Raw genomic sequence first — 14,804 nt, 5'->3', positions numbered from 1 at the left:
CCTGGTAACCTCCGTTACCTGTGTATTTATCTTTGCCAATAGCATCACTTGATTAGTGTATGCTTTCCACTACCTTATAAGTTAATAAAACGTTTTTAGCAACATGAAGATTAAACCTAAGATATTTATTATGTTTCTCTTTATCATTTAATGTATCAGATCGCATGATACAACACATCAGATGTAATTACCTGATCACATGTAATGAACAAACGTATCTGGCCTTATATCTCGGTCATCTGAGTAGCTAGAGCACCCTTTTTAAAAGGATACAAGTTAAGGCCAAACACAATGTACTACAATTTGAATCGATCCAAGAATTCAAAATATGAATAAAAATGTGAAAAAAGAACATTCATTTTTTAAAGACGAACAAGATTATTATTAGATTAGATGTCTTCTTTGAATCTATTCTCATTGTATCCAACATATTCCCCTGCACTTTTGAAGCATCATTAAATTATGATAATAATAAACTTATTTGACTAAGTGTTACACCAGGAATGTGAACTGTATTATATGAATGTTTTGTTTTTATTATACGACTCATCAGATATATTAAAAAGATGACTGAACCTAAGGCTAAATGCTATCCATCGGCTTCAAGGAATGAGAAAGATATCCTCGAAGTTCTCAAGCAATTCTTGGGCCGTTCAGACAAGATCAAAGTCTTTGAAGTTGCAGCAGGTATTTTATTTATTCAGCTGGGGTTGTGGAATGTGGGTAATATCACAAAACTCATTGTTAAAAATTGTGATAAACATTAAAAAAAATAAACACCACTTTTTTCCTCAATCTAGGAACTGGTCAGCATGCCAAAGCATTTGCTTCCCACTTTTCCAGTGCCTCCTGGGAGCCAACTGAATTTGATGGATCCTTATTAAACGATATCAAGCTTCATTGCAAAAGCATGAAAAACGTGAAGACACCTCAGGTAAGCAGTATGGACTAATAACTTTGCTCTTATTTTATTCTCATTTGCAGACTGTTCATCATATCGATAACTATAGTAGCAATCTGAAATCAAAGTGGAGATTTTATGCTTACTTTAGATGAGAGCTGTTTAATTTTCCTGATATAATTCATAATTTATGATACAATAGATTTTTCAGTACACTCCAATGTAACTTATATAATAATAGTTGTATCGTTACGTTGATATTATTATTGCTTTTATTTTTCTTCTGAGATGAAGCGTCACATGAAATTAGTAAATGCATGTTCTTCAGAAAGTTGACATCAGTAAGAATTTGGAAGACTGGGAATTTACTCCACAATATCTTGCAAAATATGATGTTGGACTGTGTGTCAACATGATACATATCTCTCCAATAGAATGTACACACGGTCTCTTCAAGAACATGTCCAAGGTAATATCATTAGTGTAATATTGTAGATAAAGTATATGCTATTATATAATATACACAATATAAGTATTTTTAGTCCAAACCTTGCTAATAAAAACATGATCTGAACAAAAGGTATATCGATCATCATATTATATCTAGATCAATCGAGCTAGAACAATCGAGTGAAAGAATAGCCTGGATGGTATGCTTAATTAATATTCGATCGATAAACATTATTCATAGTTTCATCACATTCTGTCAGCTGTTAGCATTTGGTGGACTATTGTTCACATATGGACCATACGCTGTTGATGGTGTTATCAGTCCTCAGAGCAATGTCGATTTTCATAATTCCCTCAAATCACGGAATCCAAAATGGGGTTTACGGGATATCAGATTTCTGAAAGTAAGTTTTTAAAGCAAAATATCATGAATTTTTATAAAAATTATCGCAAAATATTTCGTGAATTTTCTCGAAAATTATTGAAAAGTGACCCTAACTAATTTGTCGTTGCATATATGAAGTTTACCTGTACGAATATCATATAACATTATCAGTAGAAATTTTAACTGTCTGTGTCAATAATTTAATTTATATTTTAAGGGTATTATATTATATATACCATACATATAATAATGTTTATTTTCCTCAGAAAATCAGCAAAGAGAACGGCTTAAAACTGGAAATGGTGGTAGATATGCCCTCTAATAACAAGACTTTGGTGTTTCGAAGATTACCTCCTAGCAGTGAATCAGATAAATTACTTCTAACGTTACCAAATGGTAATGGACTGGACTAAGAAGTATAGTATTAATTATAGAGTGGTGGAATAAAGAGACAGTAGTATGGGGACTTGGGGGAGTGGGGAGGATACATATAGTTATCATCATTTCAGCACTGACATTTATCTTTATCTCTAGTGTGTACAGAATTTTGTGTTTTGTTTTTATGTGACAATATTTTTATCGATTTATTGTTGACCTACAATCGGTAAATGACATTAACTTGCATCAGCGATAGTTCAAGTTAAAAGTCTCTCCCCTAAAGTTTGAATGAATTCTGTTCTAGAAATTTATTTTTAACTGGATAAGCGAATCCATATTCTATATGATATATCTTTTTCAAATATAAGTCCGTAGTAATTTTTTGTGCGTTATATTATTATTGTGACAGTGGATGTATTTTATAGCTGGTGTTTTAGAGTCTGCACGGAAGGCTATATATTTGATAGATATAATACGATAATCTTTTAGCATTAACTTATGTTAGCATACAATATGACATATCATACAATGTGACAGAACATATTTCAGAGCAGATGGCTTTTTGATAAATTTATCACAGTTTAATGAATTCCATTTTAAACTTTTAGTTTTTAAAGCCTTGCTGTTGACATGAGACGGACTAAATTCTTGGACTACACCGAATTTAGCTTAAAATCTGAAACTCTAGTTTTCTGATTAGTCTCAAATTTCATTCCATCATCAATAAATAAATAAAAAGAATTTACTGCTATTTTATCATGATTTAAAATGTAACCCTGATAACTCTAGCATCAAGCGATTTTGAAAATGACTGGAGAAGAAACAATCAACACGGTTGAGGTAGCCAAGACTCAATTTGACGAGGGCAGATATTCAGGTTGCTTAACGACCCTTACCACCATGAACTCTACCTCAGCTCTTAACATCAAGGTAATATTTTGGTAATATTTTGGTAATATTTTGGTAATATTTTGGTAATATTTTAATAATATTTTGGTAGTATTTTGTTGCTTTCACCGCCCTGTCGTGCACGGTTATGTTATGTTTGTTAAACAATTACCATTAAACAATTACCGTATATTAATATTAATATTAATATACGATAGTTTTATTTCATAATCCGAACTGTACTAGCAGATCCAGCTGAACATGATTCTGTGCAGCTATCTTAAGAAAGGTTCCGAACATGATCTGGAGTGGCTTCTGGATAATCTCTACACCATTGAGGGCAAGGTTAGAATTAATCAGTCAATTAATTAATTAGCTGATTGACTAATCAACATAATGATAATATGACGTTATAAAATATTATGACATATTACGGTATATCGTATCCCGATCGCGATGGCACTGTCGTGGCACTGTCGCGGCATATAGTGCCGCCATAGTGCCGCCAGAGTGCCTTGACAGTGCTACGAGAGTGCTGCGACAGTGCCGTCGGGATCCAGATGTATGACCGAATAAACATATGTATTATGCATCTTTGTGTGTTGGTACCAAAAACCGTAACGTGCATAAAAATAATATCTTGAAAGGATACTTTACATCAAGATCAAGCTGAAAATCCTATCTAAATATCTTTAAATTGTAAAGTTCGTAAGTTTAGAATCACTGTCCGTTACATTTTTTACACAACTTTACGACAAGATGAACATCTGTAATGAACTTGTAATGCCTGTAATGATCCATTTACGCTAACGAAGTAACACTTGTGGCTGGTGGCAAATAATAAACTTACACAGATCACCATCATTCTCTATCTTACTCTGCCAATTTCAACAGGCTTCCTCAAACTATATATGTTAGGATACTAGTAAGTTGTGGGGAAGTGAACCATATTTATATTGACACGTGACAGTGATTCCAGGTTTTGATTGGTTAATACTGGGAGCCAACCGGTAGATACTGAATGGTTGTCACATGTCAGGAAAGGTTTAATAACCAGCACAGTAATCAGATACATAATTTATTGAAACAAAACGGCAGCCCTACAACGTCATCACAATTAAATGGCACTCCTGCAAATTAGAACTGAAGTAGAAATGAAGTGGTTTTTCTGGAGAAACTCCGGATAATTGGTCGTTTAACCGGGCTGACTACCTGTAATTAGTATTTCAGTACCAGTACCAGTACCAGTACCAGTACCAGTACCAGTACCAGTACCAGTACCAGTACCAGTAACCAGTACCAGTACCAGTACCAGTATCAGTACCAGTACCAGTACCAGTACCAGTACCAGTAACCACGGCAACCTTTTATCGCTCCTCCGTTCCGACCTCTTATCTTAACTTCATTCATACTTCACTGTCTCACCACAGACACCAAAACTAAACAGTACGTGGCTGGTGACTCGTACTTGTAAAAGTCATTTCTGATTTTGAAACGTTTCCCTCTTTTCATCTCTGTAATGGTACTTCACGAATATGATCATTGATCAACATCTTGTTTGCTAAAGTACAGGCCACAATTTATCATTATTTTTGAAACAAAGCAGCTGCTACTACATTAGATAAACATTACCTAACAACCCCCAAATTCCCAACTTACCGAGCCTACCCCCTGACCCCCTTCCTTCAGATGAACAAGGAGTCTGAGGAGGAGGAAATAGACGAAGTAGAAAAAGCAGTCCTCCTCTACAACATAGCCCTAGTGCACTTCCAAACGAAGAACTTTGACAAAGCAGTGGTGATCCTAGAGAAGCTGTTCAAGTTAATAGAGCCACTGGAGGAGGGTCTAGTATACAAGATCTGCTTCTTGTTGGTGGAGTGTTATCTATCTACATATCAGACCGAGGGAGCTGCTATTGTCGTGTACTATCTTGACAAACAGATGGCCACCAAAACCGCTGATGTTAGTTTTGTGAAAACTATTTCGTCGGTGCTTTTGTTAATTTAGCAGCTTTTGTTCGTTATATTTGTGTTGGCCAGACACCGATTATGATGTGCACATGGAAACATTTACCGCAGCCAACTTTAAATAAAACAACTAACTTTTTAATTGCATTTAAACAAAAGATATTTTTTTCAGGGTGATATGCACAAAGCTCGAATGCACCAGTACAAGACAAGGTTATTTGCCCAACAGAAGTGTCTTAAGGCGTGCAAAAGAGAAATTAAGAACGTTCTCAGTGTTTCTGGAACGGTTAGTTTTCTAGTATTAATGTAAGAAAAGTACAATTTTGTTGTAGATTAACTTCTATACATTTTTTAAATTAAATACTTTTCAAATTTTAGTACAGAGTATAGCAATAAATGAATATAAAATAGAATCGTTCAAAATATTGCCCCCATTAAATAGAAATTTCAGGTTAATTCTATTCTCACGACAAGATTATTTATTAGCAGCATAAGACATATTGCGAGGTTTACACATTATAGGTATATAATATAATGTATATGCTATAGGTCTTCTGGGATCTATGGTGAACTATCGACATATAATGTGTGAATGAGTCGATATAATGTTTCTTTATAAATAGTTTATAAATAACTTATTAATACATTTCTATATAAAGGCAGCTTCAGAATTCCCTAAGTTTACAATGTGTCGCCTAATATGACTTTGATAATGCGGTTTCATTACAATTGTAATGAAGCACTATAGTTAGGGTAATTTATTTACGAGTCAGCATAATGTCCTCCCGCTTACCATATGTGTTACTTGTTCAACTGTAGAGTGGAGAAGAACCGTAAGATAACAACCAAAAATCATAATAAAACACATTTTAAGAGCTGTAGATTTTTTCAATTCGCCATCAGCAGAATTGAATCAAAAAGGTTACTGAAAATAAGGTAATTAGTAAAAACAATTTCAGACGGCATCGTCTCTGTTTTTGAAGTCTGAGTTCGAGTACCTGAGGAATAACTTCAAGAAGAGTTGCAAGCTGCTGAACTCGGCTCCCAAATCGTGTCCCAGCAAAGAACACATACCCACACTCTACTACAACAACTTTGGGTGTATGCATTTCAAGGTTTGTTAGATCTCTTAAATTTGTTACTTTTATAATTAGATGTTATTTTTGAAATTCTTTTCGTTTTGTAATTCATCCTGTTGTTCAGGTCGTGATACGGTTATATTCGTTCTGTAAGATACTGTTATGTTATGCTTCTAGTTTTAACTGTTGATAGGTTGAGTGCACTGACTGAGGCCGACACAGAAATGCAAAATATTCGTGCAATCTATTTGCGGAATGTTTTCTAAATCTCGTTAATTTTTTCGTACCTTTGACCATATAATATGTATTGTATATTAAATGTTAAACCATAACATTTCTAACAGATGAAGAAGTACAATTTGGGAGTTCTGTATCTCAGTCAAGCATTGGAGGCAAACACTAAAGCAGTAAAAGCCGCCCCTCAAGGTATTTTCTATCTTATAAGATAAGTTCGGAATTTAAGAGTTCAAAAATTCCCGCTACTGTGGGAACAAAGAGTACAGCGACTAAAAGGGCAGATATTATTGGTTTGTTGTTATCTGATATCCTATAATCAAAGACTGTACCTAGTGTCACGTACCTTCTAGGGTGGGGAGGCTATACCAGCTTGTTGATACTTGCCTTATTCATACCGATCAGCCGGGATCTATATAAAACGGAAGTTTATGTCACGTGTCAAAACAAACTGCCTCCCTGTCCTTAGTGTAGACAGCCAAGTACTTGTGATGGTTATAAAATACGTACTAGATATCGGTGTAATTTGTAAAAAAAGGAGATTCGCTTAATGGCGAGAAAATGACCTGCCACAACCAGTGTCGGTGTACGTATAACATTACATAAGTTCCAACCTATCTGTCTTTCTAAATATCCGCCGGTGAAAGTATGATCGCATTTACAGCGGCAAATTAGAAATTATGTTTCGAAATTGTCCTGATTCGTCTGACTGACAATAGACGCAATTAAAAGTATTCGAATTTTTAAAATTATGCATTCAAATCTTGCAGATCAAAGAACACATTTAATAATTTTATTTAAAGAGGAGTCAAATTAATTAGGAGTTAAATTAATCCTCTAAAAAATTCCATCGTCATGCTGTTTCCTGCTCTCTCGTTCAACTAGTCACCACTTAATTGCCGACTCTTCTTTTTGTTAAATTCACTAGTCAGGTTGCTGTTTTGGCTAGACCGGCGCCATGTCATCATTGGCGCTTTCTTCTGAATGAAAATGAGAGAGTAGACATGTGACTGCGGCGGAGGAGGTGCAAAATTAATAAAATTGTAAGAAAGCCACACTTAATTGTAAGAATGCCACACTTTGAAATATCATTTAAATATCATTTCTGCATATCGCACGAGTAGGTGTGTGTGTTCCTACTGTAGAAATCTAATTACACTAATTTGATCCATGGTGGATGGTGGTGAACTGTCCTCACCTGGACTAAAAATTAAACTGCACAAAGTTTGTTACCTGGAAAATTGTTCATCGGCAAACTTTTACCAAACTAAAGTCTAAAACTAACTACGATGTATCAATGTCAATGCACCAGCATCTTAAGGTAAACTGTTAATCAAAATTATCATTTGAAAAAGTAACAACACATATTTTTCCAATTCCTGATTTCTTCGTATACCGTGTGACATATCTTCGTGTACAAATGTAATACCATGTGACATATTGGGTCACTAAACTTCTTATTCGTTGAATAAAAGGAACTTACTGGTATATTATAGCATCTGAATTCTGAAATAGTGTGGCATTCTCTTACAATTCCTGACTAGAACATCTACTGTGCGTACGAGGAGGTGCATTTCTCGCCTGGACTATGAACATTTATCTGCACAACATTTTGTTGCCGTAAAATAATAAAATTGTTTTTCAGCAAAATCTCATCACACTGCAACCAATTACGGTGTACCATGAAGCCAGATTAGGTACTAACTCGAATGAAAGGAACTGACTTTTGAACCATTTTCAATCTGAAGTTGGGCCGACATTTCCTTAAAATTCTTGTCTATAACATTACTGGTGCGTTCGGGACATTATTTCAAGGAACACGCGTTAGAAAATTTTCTGTTAGTCAGCATGATTATTGCGCGGCGTCAGCGCGCGCGCCTAGCCTGCCACGCACGACGCGACATAACATAAGAGCCGCGCTCAGCCATTTTGTAGCAACATGCACTTACGTACAGCTAAGACGGTCAGAAATCAGAAATGTGCTATATCGAATTAGCTAATTGTATCACAAGTTACGCCTTTGTTCCTGCCTTCTGGATGTCGTGATAACAATGCGACAACCGAAATATAATTTTGAGTTTTGGTTGCGAGTCCCAATCAACAATATTTTGTGTTTCAGGTTGTAACAGTACGATGTATAGCATCAATCATCACTATCAAATACTCTACAACTACGGGATCGTGCTTCTTCACGCAGGTGATCTCATATTAATGATCTAGAACTTCACATCAGCACGTAGTCTACAATTGATCATCGATGTCGGAGTCTCTAACTGCTTCAGTAGATAGAGTCGGGAGCAGGACTATTGAGCGGTGGACTGTTGAGCGGTGGACTGTAGGCCGGTGAAGGTCGGAAGAAGGACTGTAGAGCGGCCCTCCCTTCTAGATCCCATAACATGAGGACGGTAGAGCGGTACCCTCCTATAACATGAGGACTCTATAGCGGTTGAAAATTTGAAGATTCAACGAAGCTAAGTTATACATTGTAACTCGTTATTGATTATGGTCATGACATTCTAGAGTCCTACCCTGGCGATTTGACACCGCTCTACAGTCCTACTTCCGACCTTCACCGACCTACAGTCCTACGCTCAACAGTCCTCCGCTCAATAGTCCTACAGCCGATGTCGTAAGTATTAGGCTAATTTAGAACCAGTGGTTTGTATTTCGGTTCCTTTTTTAATTGTGATAACTAATTCAGGACAACCGAAAGCTGCATTCAACTGTCTATCTCAAGCCGCAACTGTTTACTCTCGGAATCCAAGACTTTGGCTACGGATAGCTGAGTGTGCTATTGGCGTGGTAAAGCAATCTCAAGAAAACGAACAAATTCAAAACTGTAAGAGTAGCACAGTCAAAGCAATTGTGGGAAGTGGAATTTACAGAAAAACCATTCTCAATACTAACTTCCAAAATCATCCCAAGAAATGCAGGTTGGTCAAGGATCTGTAAATCACGAAGATCTCATTTTACTAACTTCTTCTTTTATCCTTCAGTATATTCAAATTAATTATGAATAACAAAAATCAAGTTCTCAAATAATACGGGCAGTTTTATATGTAATCTTCGTTCGTCCCAAATATAGGACATCTTGAACTTTGCCACAAGACCCTCAGTTCATCTCTACTGTTTTTTTGGAGCAGCATTATAACATTGTTCCCCACCGACTGCACCAAGAGAAATACAAGCTCAAGGTAGTGTCTCCCTTCCCTGGTACACACGAAGAAGTTAAACCAACTCAGGATAGCATCAGGATCTGGACAGGTTTCTCCTGAGAAGTACAACTTGAGGAAGTAACCGTTAACTATGAGGGGGAAGAGGATGCAGAGGAAGCAGTTTGAGAAGAGGAGGATTGCCGTGATGTTAGCAGAGGCTCGGGAAGGGTGGAGGGTGCTCGTACGTAGCGTTAGGATTATCATGTAGAAGTTCATTACCAAAGTGGAGATTCCTATTAGGAGGATGAGGATGGATTGGATTGCAGAGGGGATTGGGTACTTTTCGTAGTCCGGAAAACTTGCCATGTGATGTACCGTGACGATGAAGATGGTGGTGATCCAAGATCCTGCTATCATAATCACTGCTACTCTAGTCCCATTTGTTTGAATTTTACCTTTCGCAATGAGAATACGAACCACAGCCAGGGAGAAGAATAGAAACAGGCTGTTGTAGAATGTCATCCAGTTTGAGGTTCGAAACAGCGCCGACGCCAGGCTCCACTCGTACTTCAGGTGTATTATCAGACATAGTCCTCCTAGAACTGTGACAAAGTCAATCGTCAGCAAGTTGAGGTAGATTCGGAGTGAAGGCTTCTGGCTGATATTTTGCCTCCCGATAATGTACGTGTTAAGGAGGCTTAGCAGGAGGACTAGGGCACTCAATACAGGCACCAAAACATTCAGAGCTGCACTTAATTTAGCATCGAATTCGTAGTTCATCATGTCTTCCTATGCCATAAGTCTGGTGCACAAAGAAAAAATACAAGTTGTAAAATACGATCGAGAGAAGCTGTGGGAATTGAAGGCGGTTACAGCATAGGCTGAAGTGATATATATAGCAAAATGCAATCACGTAATCTTACTTTGAGTTCGTATTTCGACTTTTGAGTTGGGAGTAATATGAGTGACCTGACGCTCTTACAGAGGAGCTGGTAGGCTTGCGTCCTGTGGGAGTATTCCGCAGATTATCAGGCCAGGTGTCGTAATAGAGGTTCGATGTGAAATCACAATATATTAATAACTTAACTCTTTAACTGGTAATTTGATTTCATGATAATTTTAGTCCATAAAAGGATCATAATGTGTACTTAAGTATTGTGTATCATTATGTCAGTTATTTAAACTAGTGGATCACAGGACTTATAAATCAGATCACTTTTATGGTTTTGAAATACGTAATTCCCAATGTGATCTTCATTCTAACCTTAAGAGAAGGAAATAACAATTAAAGCAGTTATCAATAAAAAGTACAACTCTTCAGCGCAGGACTGTTGAGCGAGGAACCTACACCCTCCCTCACCTACGCTGCACTTTGTCTCAACAATGCCCTGGAGCTCCTTCCGCCTTCTAACAGCGGGTTTGTTCTTAGTTATAAATCTGGAAATCAGATAATTATTGTTAGATTTATTTTAAACATTGATTTATTTTAACACTTTCGATGCTAATCAATAAACCCGAAAATTCAATCAATATCATCAAAGGCCAAAATCAAAAGCAATATTTTCTAATATTTTATGACATTCTCTAATTTTCTCCTCAGAGGCCCGGTGAATGTGAGTGCGCTCCCAGCTGCCCCTTTAAAGGACGTTTCGAAGCTGCGAGCCTCCATTCTCTGTAACCTTGCATATGTTTGGTTAGGACTGGGAGACCCTCTACAGGCCCTGAAACCAGCCCAGGAATTGTTCAGTCTTACAGCTGCTCCTGTTAATTTGAGGTTAGTATTGTTGGAGATTGTATGTGTTGAGATGAATTATTGCAGTTGCTTGGCGTCATTTGGAGGGATGTTATCCATAATATATTCATTATCATGTTATGATAAATGATCATTAAATGATAGGATGCACTGAGTTTATTTGTGTACTAGCTGAAAACTCTCTTAATTACAGGTTGTTGGGAAGTGTGTACGCTGCAGAAGCGCTCATTTTACTGAATCGTAGTAACGAGGCAACAAACTGTTTAGCACCAGAGTTTGTTGGGGCTATCATCAACTCCGCCAATTGTCAAACTAAGAGTGAGTAGGACCACAATTATTATTTTATGTGCTGTTATTACAACTTAAATTTTGTTCTAGATTAATTTGTAGCCCCCACATGTTATGAATTTCTGACTTGTCTGTGTTGCAGCCAATGAAGATGACGCAAGTAGCACAGGTAGTAGTCCTATACCGGGCAAGGTGCCAGCAACTCAAGAAACCTTGGTCCAAGACGTCCACAACATAATCATTCTGAACAGCGTAGCGTTGTACTGTATGAAGCGAGATCTTAACCGAGCGAAACGGATCCTGGCGCAGCATCTCTCCACCCTGAATGATGGCGAGATTCCCGCCCAAGCGACCATGTTACTTGTTTACATCGAGCTCCGACAGGGTAAGATAAGCTACTTTTCTAATGGTTGTACAGAGCTCTCAGAGCAGTTCATATGCCGCTTTGAAGAACTTTTAAGTTTTTGGCCTCTTTCTAGATTAATTAATTTTTACAGGGAATACGGAAGCGGCTCTGAGTATCCTAAAACAGCAACAAATCAATCTCCAACTCCCCGCCCTGACCACTTAGAAGATTTGACCTTATTATTCCGCCTGAGCTTGGTGATGATAGACACGAGGGACAGTTTTTCGCAGCGCCACTTGTACTGTTACCTTGCCAGTACGGACTTTAATTCTCGATATTTGGGTTTCTATCATGATCTGATTTTAACTAAAGTTATATTTTTGAATTATTTTTTAAATCCTCTAAAGCCAAACTTTCTAAAACTGATTGTTTACATTTGACGCAAGAACTGAATCAGAATACACAAAAATTTGCTTTTGTACATTAACTTTAAATACATTTTAAGTTTACAAAGCCATTAACTAGCCCGTAAACCTCGCTAAATAAGTCAGCAATTTGTCATCGGATGTGCATGTTCCGTTTTGTAGAATAATTGTAGCGTCACCTAGCCAGCCAGATGATTTTACATTTTCATTCTTAATACCGTTAACGTTTAGAAAACATTGTTAGATAATGTTGTTGAAGAGTGTTGTTAAAGAAGATTTGACAAAGTTGTTCAGGTAGTATCACATTGTTCAAGTAGCTTCTTGTTTTTCAGTAGCCATCTGTACGGCTGTATCCACAAGATAAACGCTGGGTATAACCCCAGCCTTGGTTCTGATGAAATGTACTGTTGAATTGTTGAACAACGTTCTCTCGTACTCAACCAGTTGTTTCCAGAAACCATCGTTCGGCCGAACCTGTAAAGTTTTGTACTAGTAAACAATGCACCGTCAACGACACGGTGTAAATGTTACAGGAAAGGATGAATACAGGGTGTTTCAAAAATGTATGTTACATGACGTAAACATACAGGCTAGACTTCCGAAGCAGGGATCGTGCTATCAGTGGTAGTAAATATTATTGAGCTTAAAACTAGTGCTGGTATTGTTACAAGGGTTTACCTTGGGTCGCTGTGTTCTAACGAGTCTGTGGGCGTCTGTTAGCGACATGTTGTGGTACCTCATCAGGAATGCTATAACCATTGTAGTGGATCGGCTGATACCTGAAAAAATATTATTTAAACAAATAATTTGATCCTGCACCACTGGTAGGGAAGTGGCGTCAGTTAGTTTTGGCATGATGTGACATCAATCCTGCGATTTGACCTGTTGATCCTAAGAGCTGATTGGTTAACGGCTGTCACAGTGTTATGTGTCTCAACGAACTTGAGCCTCTTGTACACAACTTACGTCTATAACAGTGACGACAGAGAACAGAAATAGCATATAATAGAGTTGAAATAATAGAGTTGAAACATTAAATTCTTTATCTACACAAAGATTCAGGCATTGAACTACTGCAACAACATAATATGTAACAAAATATGTGCTGTATAATCACAGTCAGTCTGTCATCAGAATATGTCTGATATTCTAATCACCTGCTCTGCATGTCACCAAAACCTTTCCTCCTGTCTTAATAATGTCAAATATTTTCCTCGTCATTTTCTCAAAGTGCTTCCCAATTTTGTCATTCGGGCTGTCGTCAATTGGTACCCTGAAAATGAAATGACGGGTGCAGATAGTGGAGCGAAAACGTGAGGAAATCATCACGTCCGTGAAGAAATTATTATTTGGCCATTTTAGTCCACATCAAGCATTATATCATGTAATGTACTATTTACTAATATAAACTCACTAAATGGTCATTTGTAACATGATATTACACACAATTGCAGGCAGTTTGCCACAAATTAAAAACAATTTATCTCAATCTGATTACTACCTGAGGAACTGAACAGTCTTGACGTTTGGAGGAGGCAGGTCACGTGTACAGTTGACCACGTGACTAATTCCGAACGTTTTGCAGGGCTCCTTCTTTATAGAGCCGTAGTTACCTGCACCAGGATAGTGCTTAAAGTTTTAGAAAGGAATAGATGGTCGCTGTGTGCGATTTTCTTTGCGATGGTCCTTATTTAATAAATAATAAGATCATCTTTAACAATAATATTATTATTATATAGGATATATATATAGAGCAATATAATATGTTATTTTACAACAACAGAACATGATTTTTGTCAACATCTTAGCATTTATTTTGTGCTAGCAGCTAGATCATTCAAAATCATTCCTATTGTGAATATAATTATGGCTAAATAGTGTTACGACGAATGATGGCAATGACCTCTAGAAATAAATTAAACTAATGGGTTTGGTCTCGATTGTGAGGCAGGATGGATTTTGGAAAAATATTTTATAATTTTTAATTTCAAATAGTTGAGATGGTTTTATAGACGATAAGAAAATGCCCAAAAATGTGATCTCATCTAGTTGAGATAGTTCTAGAATGTAGAAGACCCAATCAATTATTTAAGTTTAATGTTATTTGATTAGAAAGCTTACCGAGGTATAGGTGTTTGTGACAGATCTCATCGAATGACATGTTTCTCAGTTCTGACAAGATTGATCTGAGCTGTATATTGATTCTGCTAACGATTGCTAGTGTAGTAACACGAGTAAGACTGGTAACAAGAAGTAGAGAGTAAATTAAAATGTGAGCACAGATTTTGACAAAAACTGTGTGCTTAAACTTTCCGAATAAACTTAAAACTTACAATCTAATAATAACAATTACAATTTACAATGCAACATTGTTCACTTTAATCGTTAATATCAATATAGCTGATTGGGTGTGGCGAGCCAATCAGAATACAGATAAATGTCACGTGACAGAAATAGTTTTGTATCATACGATGTGCTTGTCCCCGTACTACCCACTCACTGACTCAGCATTAACAATATTTCCTGATGTTCAGTTAGAATTTACGATTAATCAC

The 14,804-nt window shown here is 36.8% G+C and overlaps 3 protein-coding genes across 4 annotated transcripts; 2 read left to right on the top strand and 1 right to left on the bottom strand.

Moving 5' to 3' along the window:
• The first annotated feature begins 499 nt into the window (after nt 1-499).
• Nucleotides 500-2,748, top strand: LOC134815638 (methyltransferase-like 26). Its single transcript, XM_063824192.1, has 5 exons — nt 500-687; nt 801-934; nt 1,230-1,370; nt 1,612-1,755; nt 2,003-2,748. Exons 1-5 carry the CDS (start codon nt 567-569, stop codon nt 2,147-2,149), a joined length of 687 nt encoding a protein of 228 aa, XP_063680262.1. The 5' UTR covers nt 500-566; the 3' UTR covers nt 2,150-2,748.
• A 145-nt stretch (nt 2,749-2,893) lies between these two features.
• Nucleotides 2,894-12,646, top strand: LOC134812356 (CCR4-NOT transcription complex subunit 10-like). 2 transcript variants are annotated; one of them, XM_063819757.1, is made up of 13 exons: nt 2,894-3,044; nt 3,252-3,347; nt 4,692-4,964; nt 5,142-5,255; nt 5,929-6,084; nt 6,393-6,474; nt 8,402-8,479; nt 8,984-9,215; nt 10,759-10,854; nt 11,038-11,211; nt 11,384-11,508; nt 11,621-11,863; nt 11,976-12,646. In XM_063819757.1, exons 1-13 carry the CDS (start codon nt 2,922-2,924, stop codon nt 12,047-12,049), a joined length of 1,866 nt encoding a protein of 621 aa, XP_063675827.1. In that variant the 5' UTR covers nt 2,894-2,921; the 3' UTR covers nt 12,050-12,646. The 2 variants fall into 2 exon arrangements, with proteins under 2 accessions (XP_063675827.1, XP_063675820.1); XM_063819750.1 differs by having other exon boundaries at nt 3,249-3,347; nt 11,976-12,582.
• LOC134812373 (dual specificity protein phosphatase 14-like) lies at nt 12,559-14,565 on the bottom strand. Its single transcript, XM_063819769.1, has 5 exons — nt 14,371-14,565; nt 13,751-13,862; nt 13,407-13,522; nt 12,928-13,028; nt 12,559-12,723 (listed from the first exon to the last, which is right to left on the bottom strand). Exons 1-5 carry the CDS (start codon nt 14,408-14,410, stop codon nt 12,559-12,561), a joined length of 534 nt encoding a protein of 177 aa, XP_063675839.1. The 5' UTR covers nt 14,411-14,565.
• Nucleotides 14,566-14,804: the final 239 nt, after the last annotated feature.

This window comes from Bolinopsis microptera, chromosome 1 (genome assembly GCF_026151205.1).
Source record: "Bolinopsis microptera isolate Bmic1 chromosome 1, MBARI_Bmic_1.0, whole genome shotgun sequence".
NCBI classification, from domain to species: domain Eukaryota; kingdom Metazoa; phylum Ctenophora; class Tentaculata; order Lobata; family Bolinopsidae; genus Bolinopsis; species Bolinopsis microptera.
This window is presented reverse-complemented; position numbering and strand designations above follow the sequence as displayed.

Excerpts from the sequence above, each read along its gene's own strand:
- LOC134812356 (XM_063819750.1), top strand. The coding sequence starts at position 2,922 with ATGACTGGAGAAGAAACAATCAACACGGTTGAGGTAGCCAAGACTCAA. Across the intron at positions 6,085-6,392 it reads TTGGGTGTATGCATTTCAAG|ATGAAGAAGTACAATTTGGG; the intron begins GTTTGTTAGATC and ends CATTTCTAACAG. Across the intron at positions 6,475-8,401 it reads AGTAAAAGCCGCCCCTCAAG|GTTGTAACAGTACGATGTAT; the intron begins GTATTTTCTATC and ends TTTGTGTTTCAG.
- LOC134815638 (XM_063824192.1), top strand. The coding sequence starts at position 567 with ATGACTGAACCTAAGGCTAAATGCTATCCATCGGCTTCAAGGAATGAG. Across the intron at positions 935-1,229 it reads AAAACGTGAAGACACCTCAG|AAAGTTGACATCAGTAAGAA; the intron begins GTAAGCAGTATG and ends CATGTTCTTCAG. Across the intron at positions 1,371-1,611 it reads TCTTCAAGAACATGTCCAAG|CTGTTAGCATTTGGTGGACT; the intron begins GTAATATCATTA and ends ACATTCTGTCAG.
- LOC134812373 (XM_063819769.1), bottom strand. The coding sequence starts at position 14,410 with ATGTCATTCGATGAGATCTGTCACAAACACCTATACCTCG. Across the intron at positions 13,523-13,750 it reads AAGACTGTTCAGTTCCTCAG|GGTACCAATTGACGACAGCC; the intron begins GTAGTAATCAGA and ends TTTCATTTTCAG. Across the intron at positions 12,724-12,927 it reads TTAGAACACAGCGACCCAAG|GTTCGGCCGAACGATGGTTT; the intron begins GTAAACCCTTGT and ends AAAACTTTACAG.